The sequence below is a fragment of the Coturnix japonica genome, chromosome 13 (genome assembly GCF_054131305.1).
Source record: "Coturnix japonica strain WE chromosome 13, WE-NBRP24, whole genome shotgun sequence".
In the NCBI taxonomy this organism is placed as follows: Eukaryota; Metazoa; Chordata; class Aves; order Galliformes; family Phasianidae; genus Coturnix; species Coturnix japonica.
Window position 1 is genome coordinate 7,699,899 of NC_140675.1, and position 12,522 is coordinate 7,712,420.

General features: G+C 36.2%; 1 protein-coding gene across 14 annotated transcripts in view; it reads left to right on the plus strand.

Moving 5' to 3' along the window:
* PDXDC1 (pyridoxal dependent decarboxylase domain containing 1) overlaps positions 1–12,522 on the plus strand; it is a 41,988-nt gene that overhangs the window by 23,617 nt on the left and 5,849 nt on the right. For 9 of the 14 annotated variants that reach the window (XR_014933732.1, XR_014933730.1, XR_014933731.1 and 6 more), the window contains 12 exons: positions 255–444; positions 2,882–2,950; positions 3,417–3,495; positions 4,277–4,361; positions 5,372–5,420; positions 5,528–5,629; positions 5,750–5,875; positions 7,540–7,590; positions 8,717–8,780; positions 9,966–10,051; positions 10,751–10,856; positions 11,924–12,095. Coding sequence is in view for 7 of the 14 variants with exons in the window: in XM_085513732.1 (XP_085369858.1) it covers positions 255–444; positions 2,882–2,950; positions 3,417–3,495; positions 4,277–4,361; positions 5,372–5,420; positions 5,528–5,629; positions 5,750–5,875; positions 7,540–7,590; positions 8,717–8,780; positions 9,966–10,051; positions 10,751–10,856; positions 11,924–12,095 (1,179 nt within the window). In the remaining 7 variants the exon portion in view is untranslated. Of the gene's footprint in view, positions 1–254; positions 445–2,881; positions 2,951–3,416; positions 3,496–4,276; positions 4,362–5,371; positions 5,421–5,527; positions 5,630–5,749; positions 5,876–7,539; positions 7,591–8,716; positions 8,781–9,965; positions 10,052–10,750; positions 10,857–11,019; positions 11,216–11,923; positions 12,096–12,522 lie in introns of all 14 variants that reach the window. The other 5 variants (XR_014933734.1, XR_014933735.1, XR_014933736.1 and 2 more) reach the window with 3 other exon arrangements.

A 12,522-nucleotide genomic window follows, 5' to 3' on the forward strand; every position in this document is an offset into this window, starting at 1 on the left:
CTGCTTGCTGTAGTTGATGACCGTTGAGGGATTGTCCTCAACTGCTTGTACCATATATTTATTTTGCTTGTTTCTTACTAATCTCAGCCTGTCCCAACAAAATTTCAATTTCCTTCTACTGTGCTTTATCCTGCTTGGATGGTAGCCATATCATTTTTTCTTTGTGAACTGTTATACTGGTCAGTGTTACTTCAGTTACTGAACTGGCTATTGGTCTGTGGGGTTTTTTTGATCATACTCAGCTTTCCTTACAGGTATGAAAATGGGTCAGCTTATTATCATGAAGATGATCGTGAAGGTCTGCTAAAAATCTGTCGACTTGTTATTCACACTTGCTATGAAGACTATACAGTAGAAGGATTTAATGTGCTATGTACTAAGCAGCCTGTTATATACATTAGTTCTGCAGCTAGAACAGGCTTGGGCCAAGCTCTCTGCAATCAGGTAAAGTAAATCAGGCGGGGCTCCAGTAAAACTTAGTTGTCTTCACATTGCTTATTTGAAATCTAAATTTTAACAAATATATCCACATTTCCTGCAAGAAACTGGTGCTTTTTACTCAGTAGTCTTATAAATTTGTTGGGACTGGTGAAATTTTCCTGTAAATCTATGTGTCTGCCTGGGATGTATGCCGGAGCTTCTTCCAGATTTTTCCCAGTGATATTCTACTTTGCTGAGTGAATACATATTTCCCCAGACAAGCTATGCGGTCTCTGCAGTTCTGCTGTTTCTTCCATGCATTTGATAGCCATTGTCATATTCCTCGTGAGAAGATTACTCTGTCTCATTTCTGCATTGTCTTTTGAATGTAATAGATTTTTCTACCTTTATTAAATTATTATACATTTCTGAGAGTTATTGTTGCAGTTTGAACTGTTGCAGTTTGGGAGAAAGAGAAGGAAGGAAGAGGAAGGAACCCAATTGAGATAGGAGAAACTGATTGATTAAAAGGAATGTAAAATAATACGGAATAAGTCAGAATAATAAATCAAATGAACCAAAAAATTAACTGAAAGGGGGATAGAGAGAGAGAGAGGCAGGTTGAGTCTTTATCAGGCCCTCCACAGCTAGCCTCCCAGAGAAGATGAGAGGACTTCCCCCTAGACTGGAATCAGAAGATCACGTCTCCTAGAGCCAAAATTTCTGTGAAATAGCTGAGGCTGCTAAAAAGCACAACGCACAGGAAGTGCACCCAGCACTGTGCATACGCATCAGATGGCCTGCCATGTGACGTCCTGGTTTTAACAGTATTCCATATCATGACACTTAACAATGATTTCCATGCCTGTTAAAAAAGGATATGAAAAAAGACATTTTGAACAGTGAAGTCTGGGTGTCAGATTTCAATTTTGACTCTAGGAAAAGCATAACTTGAGTGGTTTTATGGATTTAATGTTCTCCCACAGTAAAAACAGTAGCAAGGTGGATGAGATAGGATTTTCAGATAAGACTGTAATTCGATGCCAGTAAGCTAGGAATGTGAGAACATACAGTGTGTTAGCATTACTTTACTAATTCTGCTTTTCAAAATTATAAAACATAAGCAAAAGTCAACTTCAGTTATTAAATGTTGACTTCAGAGAAATAAAGCTGGTACCAAGAAGGAAGTAGACAAAAATAACTTGTGGTTTTTTAGTGGTTAATTAAGTGGTAAAAGTTATCGTCTTTCCAGGCAAAATGTTGCATGTAGTTATTGATTGAAATTGATGCAAAAAATGCTGCTAGGAACTTTTATTTTGGGAGCATTTTGCTTCTGAGTACAGAGCAGAGATAGTTAAAAATACTAGTGCCTCATCTCTTGTTGGTATGGTAACGTGTCCTTGTCAGGTGATCACTGAACTTAAGTGATGATGTTTCAGCTTAGTGGTATATGTTGTAATGAAATAGGAAGTACAGCAGTGACAGCAGAGCAGCAAGGTCCTAGGCAAGCAGCAAGGGGGATTTGCTCAGATGCAGTGGCTGTGGGCAGAGAAATAAAGGAAAGAAGCTGCTTACCTTCAGAAGGCCTCATTTATGCAGGGATCTCCAGCAAGATACCCTCGCCTCCACTGCTAACCCTTCAATGAGGGCTAGTCTTCCAAGTACCTGAACTCCCCTGGGTTGGCTCTGCCTTCCTACCAGGTGCTTAGTGACCACTTCAGTCTGTGACTTAGCATTTCTGCTACAGTTGTAGAGTATACAACACTTTGATTACAACTGAGTAATCAGACACTAATTCCGTTTCTGTGAAGTGGAAGCACAAATTTGTCTGTAACTGTGGTTACCTTAGTTTGCCAAATCTTCCATACAAAGTGATGAGTATGATTAACTAGATTTCAGTTGTCATCTTCCAGGTTAAAGATTAAAATATGTAAGAGACTTTCTTTCTTCCTCTGCCATGTTAAGCATAAAAAGTTATCTGAAATTTGCCTCCATAGCAGAAGAGTAACTTCAAACTTAGTAATGTGAATTAATCAGTGTGCTCAGAGTAGGCAGCTTGCTCTCTGCTTTGGGGTGAAGTATCTGTGAAGTTCCAGTGGAATTTGGTCCATTCAGAAAGCAGACATGCTTATAGAATGCATTAATTGCAAGGCTGTCCAAGAAAGAGAGGCTTGAGACAGGACACAGGTATCTAATTAGAAATGCTCTATGCATTTCAAGTACTAAACAGACATTGACTGTATGGAGCAGTTTGTTTTCAATTCCCCATATGCTTTCTTTCCTCTGCTAATAATTTAATCATAAATTTCAGTAAGATCCTTTTCCAGGATGTAATACCCAGCTTTGTATTATCAGGTTTATTCATTTTTTTTGTCACTTAATATGTGTATTTCTGCAAACATTTGAAATGATTCTCCTGAAGCATATCTGAGTTGCTCAATTTCCATCATTTTTATTGCAGCTGGGGTTACCCCTCTCTTGCATGTGCCGTGTGCCTTGTAACACTATGTTTGGATCTCAGCATCAGATGGTGAGTTTGTCTTCCCTAAGAATTGTTTTCATTAATAAGCTTTTTCCTAACAACTTTATTAACATTCACTTGATTTTTCAGCCTCTTGGCCTGCCATAAGCAAAATTTTCTAAAATGTTTGTGTTGGCCTGGTAATTTGTTGTGGGTTTTTTTGTTGTGTTTTTTTTTTTTTTAATATACATAGTGATAAACATTTTAGTCCAAGATTTCTAGAATGTGCATTGTAGAAGGTATGCTTACAAAGTCCACTGTGTGTTTAGGTTGTATTTTTCACAAAAACTTTTTTGACCTTTGTTTTTTTAACCTTTTGAGAAGAAACTGCAAGCCACAAATGAAGACACTGAGAACACCTTTCATAACTTTAGTATGCCGTCCCTTTTCACTTGTAACGTGCTTTTCCAGTTCAGTAAAAACAAATCTCTATTGTTTGATCCACATACTTATGTCTTTTTCCTATTGGTGACAGGATGTTGCTTTGTTGGACAGATTAATTAAAGATGATGTTGAGTGTGGAAAACTGCCTTTGTTGCTTGTGGCTAATGCTGGTAAGTGCTGTGGACAGACAATAACAAAAAAGGCATGCTATTTCATGAGCATATATAAAATCCAAAACAGGCTTAGTGGCTGTATGTTAAGAAATATTGGGAGGTATCTTGACCACACCATTTGTCTGTCTAGAGGGAGTTTTATTTACCGAATTCAAAATTGGATTGTACTGCTACAGTGCTGTTTACCTCAGATGGTGCACTAATATAACTAAAACTCATCTTAATGTGTGCACATCTTAATGTGTGCAGATCTTGTTGAAAGTCAATTTCATGTTAATATATCATAATTTTTTATAGATGTGCCATCAACTTTACTTTAAAAATATGCACTTTTCTCTGGTTAATTAAGCAAAATTGATCATAAGTAAGTGGCTTACTTGGTTTGGACTTAAATATACATATAAGACAATCTTGGCTTCCGTTCTTCCAGTTTCAGTCATACCTTGAAAAAGAAATACCTTGAAAATATTAAATATTAATATTCATTTAAAAAAAAAAAAAAAAAACCCTATGGGTGCCTGCATAATTTAGTCTTTGGAGTATTTCTAGCATGCACTGGCAAACAAAGCTAGCGTCTTCAATTTTATCCAGAATACTAATAATACTAATTGTACATATGCTACAGTGATATGAATATTGTGAAACTGACTGTTCTTAAATGTCTTCCTTCCTACTCCTGTTTGTGACTTTTCTGGCAACAGTACAAGAGGTCCTTTTACGTAGAGTCCTAATTTGCATGCTTACCCTTTGTTGTTTCACTTTTTACTTTTCAACGAAGGAACGCCAGGTGCTGGGCACACAGATAAACTTGGGCGACTGAAGGAACTTTGTGAGCAGTATAATATGTGGCTCCATGTAGAAGGGTATGAAACGTGAGATATATGTTTATAAACTATGTTCATGTAAATGCTCAACTGATGAACACCATATAGTTTTATAGCTAACCAGCTAGCAGAAGACCAAAATACTGTCTTTATTTTTGCCATATTAAGAATTTAACATGGTTGTAATTTTGTCATTGTATGAGATTGTTTCACAAATGGAAGAATAATTAATTGATCACTCCAGCATAGGTTATGTGTTACTTTTACTCAGAAGGTAATCTTTTCTGCCCTTGCTTTGAATAGCTTGGAGTACAAACAAAAGAGAATTTCATAACAATTCAGGGGAGACATTTATACAGTGGTTATCAAGAATGGGAAAGGAGGTGGAAGTGTCATTGTGCGTCTCCGGTGGCGCAGTGGTAGGAATGCCACTTTGCAGCACCGGTAGGCCCGGGTTCAAATCCCCTCTGTGGTGCAAGTGGTAGAAGTGCCGCTCTGCTACACAGGAGGCTCAGATCCCGGGGGTTGGACTCGCTGATCTCTAAGGTCCCTTCCAACTTGCACGAGACTGTGCTACTGTGATTACTTCAATGAATGTTGTCAAGAAGGGTGCCACAAGTGCAATATGCAGTATAACTGGGAGGAAGTTTAAACCAGAAAGAAAAGACATTGGAATAACTTGGACTATGTTCTTATATTGTTTGAGCATGGAGTAGAGATTCAGTTTCTCTCAGTATTTCATTATGTAGTGTCATTTTTGTATGCCTCTGATTCCAAATTGCTGCTGAATTACAGATAGAATTTTGTTTTGGGGGGGGTGATTTCCCTGAAGTTCGGTCAGATTTTTAGGATGAAAGACTTCTGGATTTGGGTTTAGAACCTTGGAATTCCAAATAGCAACATCTGCTGCACAATTCATTAAAATTTTATTTATGTGTTCAAACAAAAATGACCTCACTTGTCACACTAACGTGACGTATTTGAACTGAAGATTAAAGCACTCTCTTAATACACACTTAGTATGTGCTAATACTGCTTTATTTTTCCAGTGTGAATTTGGCAACTTTGGCTTTGGGTTATGTCTCCTCTTCTGTACTGGTATGTTCTACCATATCTGGAAACCTTATAATGCATTGTAGAGTTTAAGGTCATGATCAAATCAAAATGCATATGGTTTATATTCTGCTTATTGTAATAAAATTCAGGCGGCCACAAAATGTGACAGCATGACTCTTACTCTCGGTTCCTGGCTGGGTCTGCCAGCTGTACCTGCAGTGACACTCTACAAACATGAGGATCCTTCTTTGGTATGTTCAGCTTTTCAGTCACCGCTCACAAGACGTTGAGGCTGTAGTTGCAATTGCCACTAATCTGGCAATAATTGAGTAACTGAAAAAATGTTAATCAGTTTTTGTTTTCCTTCCTAGTCCTTAGCAGCTGGGCTGACATCAAGTCAGCCTGTAGAAAAACTTCGTGCCCTGCCACTGTGGCTATCCTTGCAGTACTTAGGCCATGATGGGATTGTGGAGAGGATAAAGCATGCTTCGCAACTAGTAAGCAGCAGCTTGTTAATACATTGATTATGGCTACTTGGCTTCTCTGTTTATGGCCTGGAGAATGTTCTTGAGTATCATCGTGATCTGATTTAACAGTCTGAGCCTCCAAGTAGAAACAAAGCTCAATAAGCAGCAACAGTACAAGTTATGCCCAGATAGCTATCACAGAACACTGTTACACTCAGGAGTGTTTTAATTATAGATCTTAATACATCTTTTTTTTATCATTATGTTGTGTTGTAGAGGAATCAGCTAGAAGTACTGTAGTTGTTGGCAGCATAGCATATGTTACTATATATCACATTATGAATAAGTAATGAAAGCAAAATGGCTATGTTCAAGGGAGGGATGTGCTGTTAGTTTATATATTTTATTATTTTTTATGTGTAAAATTCTTAATTTTTGTTCTTCCTAAATTGTAAAACTACATAATCATCTGTCACTCTTCTGTATTAAACATTCTGCTTGAAAACTGCTCAGAGAAAGACTTAATTTTCTTTCTCTATTTATCATGATACTGATTCTTTCCAGTACTTGAAGGGAGCATTTAAAAAGGACAGGGAACAGCTGTTTACATGGGTTGACAGTGACAGGACAAGGGGGAATGGTTTTAAAGTGAGACAGGGGAGGTTCAGGTTAGATATTAGGATTAAGTTTTTCACCCTGAGGGTGGTGATGCACTGGAACAGGTTGCCCAAAGAGGCTGTGGACACTCCATCCCTGGATGCATTCGAGGCCAAGCTGGATGTGGCTCTGGGCAGCCTGGTCTGGTGGTCAGCAACCCTGCACACAGCAGGGGGTTGGAATTGGATGAGCATTGTGATACTTTCGAACCCAGGCCATTCTATTAATTGAAGTAACAGTAAATTTACAAAGCTTAACAAAAAAAAATCTCAACACATTTCTTCAAATACAATTGCAACTGCGCTGTTTTCAAAGTTCATTACTTAAATATATATATGTATGTATAGATAGTCCAATACATTATGTGGCAGAAAATGCCTTGTTTATATAAAAAACGTTTGTACCTTAAAAGTATAGCATTCCTTTAAAATTGAGAGTGGGGCCAGAAATCTGTGGGAAGTTCCTATAAAGGTGAAAGTTCCTATAAAAGTGAAGAAACTATTGGCATGAGAGACCAGAGTCACAAAATACCATTAGTCATCAAGTTGTGTTTTATGGCTGTTTGTTTTTTGTTTGTTTGTGGCACCAAAGAGCGATCTTAGCTTTGTAATGGTTTATTCATAGCCCAAAACCACACTGTAAGAATGTCCTTTTTTTTGGTAATGGAATAATTTAGGGAGCTATTATAAACAGTTACTGTTGTAGCAGAAGAGTTAATTTTCTCACATCTACACACAGTGCTTTTGCTAGTCAGCAGTTTGTAGTATCCCTAGAATTTTGTCAACAAATACATTAAGACAATGAAAAGCATTTTGAAGCATTTTGTATTGATTGATTGTTTTACTAGAAATAGGAAACGCTTTCCTGTTAAAACTTAAATTTATAAAGAACTGAATGGATCTCCCACACTTCGCTGACTTTCGTTTGCAAATAGAAATTATGTTGGTGACTACTTAAAGTTTGTCAGAATAATTTTTGTGTTCCAGGAGTATGTATTCTTGTCCTTATTTTGTTTCCCTTTTGCTGTTCTCTTGTAGAGTCAAAGGTTGCTGGAAAACTTGAAAAACATGGATTTCATTAGAACTTCGGTACAATCTGCATTTGATGCATAGTTTTGTCCTCACCTATTAAAATATACAGATATTTTTTGACTCAAAAGACATTATCTAAAAATACTTTTTAGGATGTAGTTTGTACTTTGAAGATGCTTGGAGTCTCTTTTTATTAAGTTTGAGTATTCAATGAAATTAGTAGCTTGGTTGTGTGTGACATCTGGATTGTACTTGTTCCTTCACTGTGAGCTCTTGCACTCAGGGGAGCTGACATACAGGAATTGTCTCCAGACCTTGATTTAATTTCTGCTTAAAAAACCTGTTTTATTTTCTTAGTAATACACTTATGAAACCAGTAATAGTTTTATGAAACTATTTTCCTTAAATCTCATAGGTTCTGACTGCATCTTGCCCACAAGATAATGCTATGAAACCTGGGAAAATACATGCTAATGTTATCCTAACTGGCAGTTTTGCAAAAGGATTTGTTTTGGAAATTACATCTAATGTATTAATTCCAAGTTCAGTTTTTGTGATATGTTCTGTTTAACACTTTATTTTTAGGATCCTTCTGAGTGACAGTAATCCTTGTATTGCATAGTTGTTTTTTCCAGTACTAGTGGCCTTGAGAGCTGAAGTTACCGTGGCCTTTGCCCCTTCTGCTTGAGTGAACCTTGCATTTGTAGGATTCTTATGTCTTGAGTTGCTTACAGAGGTTGCCCAGTGTGTTTCTCCTACCCAGAAATGAGAGTCAGATATCTTACTGTTACTCCTGCTGGAACTGTCTCAGTGTCCCAAGATTCTGGAGTGATTTTGAAGAAAATTTTCTTTAAACTTTAATATCCGAGAATACATAGAGTTAAATCAACTCTCTTCAGTAAAATACATTTGTTAGTGAATGTGCGTGGTTCTCTTGCTTTATGGTGATTAAAGTTTAGTTATGCATGCTGTAAAACATGATTTATTTTACATTCTTTACTGAAGTGCTTACTCACATTCCTGAGGAGTTCACTTCTATGTCTGAGGTAGTATGAACATTGTTACTATAGTCAGAACAAAATGATTTGCTTTGCTTTCAAGAGTCTAAAAAATTCTTCAAAGGTAATATTTTATTTTTTAAACAACTCTTTGAAAATATATTTAGTATTTTATTTTTCTTAAGGTTGAAGATGAACTGAGTTCACCAGTGGTGGTATTCAAGTTCTTCCATAAGTATTTAAATAGAGGTACGTGATTTGTTGTTGGATTTTTTTTGTTGGTGGTGATGATGTATTTTTATTTATTTATTTGGGGTTCTTTTAAAAGAGATTATTAGGTATGTTATTACTTGGTAGATTATATATAGCACGCTTCTCTTGTCTAATTTGTCATTAAAAAGGCATACTTTTACCTAGTGATAAAACCACACAGGTTTTTTTTAGATAGACTGCAGTGTTCTGTATTTTCCTTCAGTCTTGACTGAAATTTGAATATGATTTTGATCATGAGCTGATTATTAATCATCTTCCATAAACTGCAAGCTGTATTTGAAGGTACTGATGAGGGAAGATGTTCCAGTGGTTTTTGTTGGCACTTCCCTGTTTCTTTTAAATGTTTAGTGGCCAGTTGCAAGCACTGCATTACTTTCTTCTACTGCTGTTTTCTGTTGTAGTCGTTTTGAAAATAGCGGAACACCATTAGAACAGGTCTCTAAATACTGCCATGGGTATAGGAGCCACATGGCTCAGGGCAGAGAACTCTCTTTTGATGTGCCATCCCAAAAGAGAATTTTTGTCCTCTCTGCTCCAGCAGAGAGCGTTATGCTGTTTATATATGCACACATGGAAGGTGGGAAGATACCCGTTTGGGTGAGACAACTGACTACTAGAGAACTTTACTGGTTTGCTATGAGTGTTGATTCTGATACTGTGGATTTTTTTGTGTTTGACATCGGGGAAAGGTTTTGTTTTTTGTCTAATTAGTGGCATTAATTACAAAAGGAAATATATTCATTTTGAAACACTAAAATGACTTTTTACACTGATGCGTTTATTTGAACAGCTTTACATAGGCAGAAGTCGATCATCTGAAATATAAGGATGTAAAATGTTTGGCTGCCTTCTCCATGTTTTGTGTCTATAATGTTGGGTTTTCTTAATTCTTATTATGTTTGTGTAGTTTAAAACAACATGTTAAAATTCATTTTTAACAGTTTATTTTTAAAACTAAACATCACTGCATGTTATGATAACTGACTTCTGGTATTTTTTTAATAATTCCTCATTAGTTTATTTCATGTTCAGTACACGCTTTAAATGTGTTGCGTTACCTAGGAAATGTAATCATCTTTCGTCTAAACTTCAGGTTGTCTTTTTGTTTAGTTAATATTTAATATTAATTCCCTCCTGTGATTCTTGTATTTTTGGATTCAGATCAAAGACCACATGCTGCACAGACCTCAGCTGTTCAGCACCCTGTAATAAATAATGGACACATTTATGACACTTTCAATCAGTGGGTAAGAATTTTTTTTTTTTTTTTCACTTTAGGAAAAAAAAATAAATGAGAGTTTAATTCTTCCAGGGGTTCATCAGTAATAATAAAACTTTTGGTAGATGAGCTTAGTAATTATTCCTGATCTGATATCCTTAGCAAAATCTGCTGGGCATCTTGGATTATGAAGAAAGATTTGGTCTGAAACTGTTGTTTTCATGCTTATGTTGTTTTTTCCTTTAACATGTAATTCTTAATGACGCTATTGCTGCGTCTTAAACGTTTGGTCGTGTTTTGTTTTCCTTGGACTTGTGTAAAATGTGAAAACTTCAGAATTCTTTTCAGTTGTCAGGTGATTCACTGACAGTGTTTGTTTAGTTGTATGTAGACAAGCTTTTTTTTTCTCCTAGCTTGTAGTAGAATTATTTTGGGAAATGTTGTGCACAGAGCTGAGCATAGAGTTATTCTACAACGATTACATAGTAACTATGGCATACTCAACAATTCTGCAAAGTTTCAGATTTACAGCTTATTTTGAATTTTCATGATTTTAAGCGTATGTTCAGTTTATTTCTTGCTACAGGCAAGCTGAAGGGTTTTTGTTGTTGGTTTTTTTTTTGCCTTTTTTTTCTCCAGAGGTGATTTTAACAAGCACAGAAAACTGTTTAGCAAGTAGTTCTGTTGCACATCTATACACTCCTTTACCTGAGACTTATCTTTCCAGCTAGGAGAGCAGCTGGCACAGCTGGTTCCTGCCAGTGGGATTGATGTGGTAGAATTGGAAGACGAAGGCACATGTGTGCGTTTCAGCCCATTAATGACTTCTGCAGGTAATATTCACATTACTCAGCCACTTGTAAAAATTGGAATTTGCTATAAAATTGTACATCAGTCTCCTGGTATGAAAGCAGGCACGCTCAAGAAACTTTACTGTATTATCCTATTATGAAGATTATTTATTTTTAATAAATTATACTGGCTTAATCATTTCAGGTTGCCTTGGTAGTAAGTGCACTACGTCTGCAAAGATGAATTTTTATCAATTATATTTGTGAACTTGTTAGGAAAAGCAAGGAAGATTTGCTCTGTTTCTAAGAGTCATACAAGAAATACAAAGGATAAATCATCTCAGCCTTTCCTTCTCCCTGCTGCTTATCACAAGAAAAAGATGTCTGATGTTTCTACACAGGTGATTCTGCACTGAAGCAGTGCTTGTGTTCAAACTGCAACTAACTTAGAACAAATGTTTTCCAAACCTCTAGGTTATTTATGTAATTACTGATGTCAAAGGGAAACAAATCTGCATTTTGGAAACTCCTGAGAATTTGCTCAAGGTAGCACCAAATGCATAGTTGGTTTAGACTTAGCAGCTGGATGGAGCAACTTAGAGAGAACATCAGGATGAGCTGATGAGCGGTTGCACCTTCTAACTTTTGTGGGGTGGTTTAGGCTATCAGAATGCATGACATCAGTGTGAGAGGATCCATAGTGTACATGGGGAAACTAGATCGTAGAATAAAACTGTTTGATGATGCTGTGATTTTTACCATTTTAAAAGGAGAACACGGGAACTAATTTGTTATCTTGTTAGCTATGTTAAAAGGATTTTTTCTGATGGAGGCTACTGATGTAATGAAAAAAATAGATACTGTCCTTATTAGTTTGCAACTAATTTTATTTTTAAATTTTATTATCTTATTTTTGTGTAATCCTTAGCTCTGATTGTTTTGATTTATCAGTGCATAGATAAACGAAGATAAGACTTTGATACATACAGATCAAGGTATTTCAGTAAATTATAATTAACTTACAGAGTGGTTTATTTACATATTAAATAATTCAGGCATCTATGCATGTCCATTCACTTTCACTGCTTGCTAATACATAGGCTCTTTAGTTTTAGGGACTGAAATACAAGATGTTGATCAGTTAGTAGACTGCTTAAAAATGAAGCTACCAGTATTGACAAGTACACTGCAACTGAGGGAGGAGTTTGCACAAGAAGTGAAAAGAACAGTAGGCCTGTTGTATACTGAAGATCTCAGCTGGCCAGGATTAGGTGTTGTAAGGTATGTCTTTCAGCATTTTCCTCCTTGTGTGTGGATAGACAGTGCATTATTGGAAGGGAATAAAGGATCTCCTTGGTAGTGATTCGGATTTGTATTGCTTGCAATTACCTGGCTTTGCCCCCACTGATGTGTTTGAGTGTTTTGCTTTAAATTAAACAAGTTTTTTATATTATTTGTTTGTTTTAAAGTAAATCACAGCAGTATTTTTAATATGGAAGGCAGCATATTGATCTGTTAAGCACGAATGCAATGCTCCTTAATCATACTAACCATAATATATATTCACATTCTTGACTAACATAGTGAATAAAGCCCTTTAAGTGCTTATTCTGATTGTCTGGTACAGTCTACTGGGAAGGGTTCTGTCAAATTGAAACACTGGAAGTAATCAATATATTACCTAGAAATCTGTTGTATTCAATTGTTT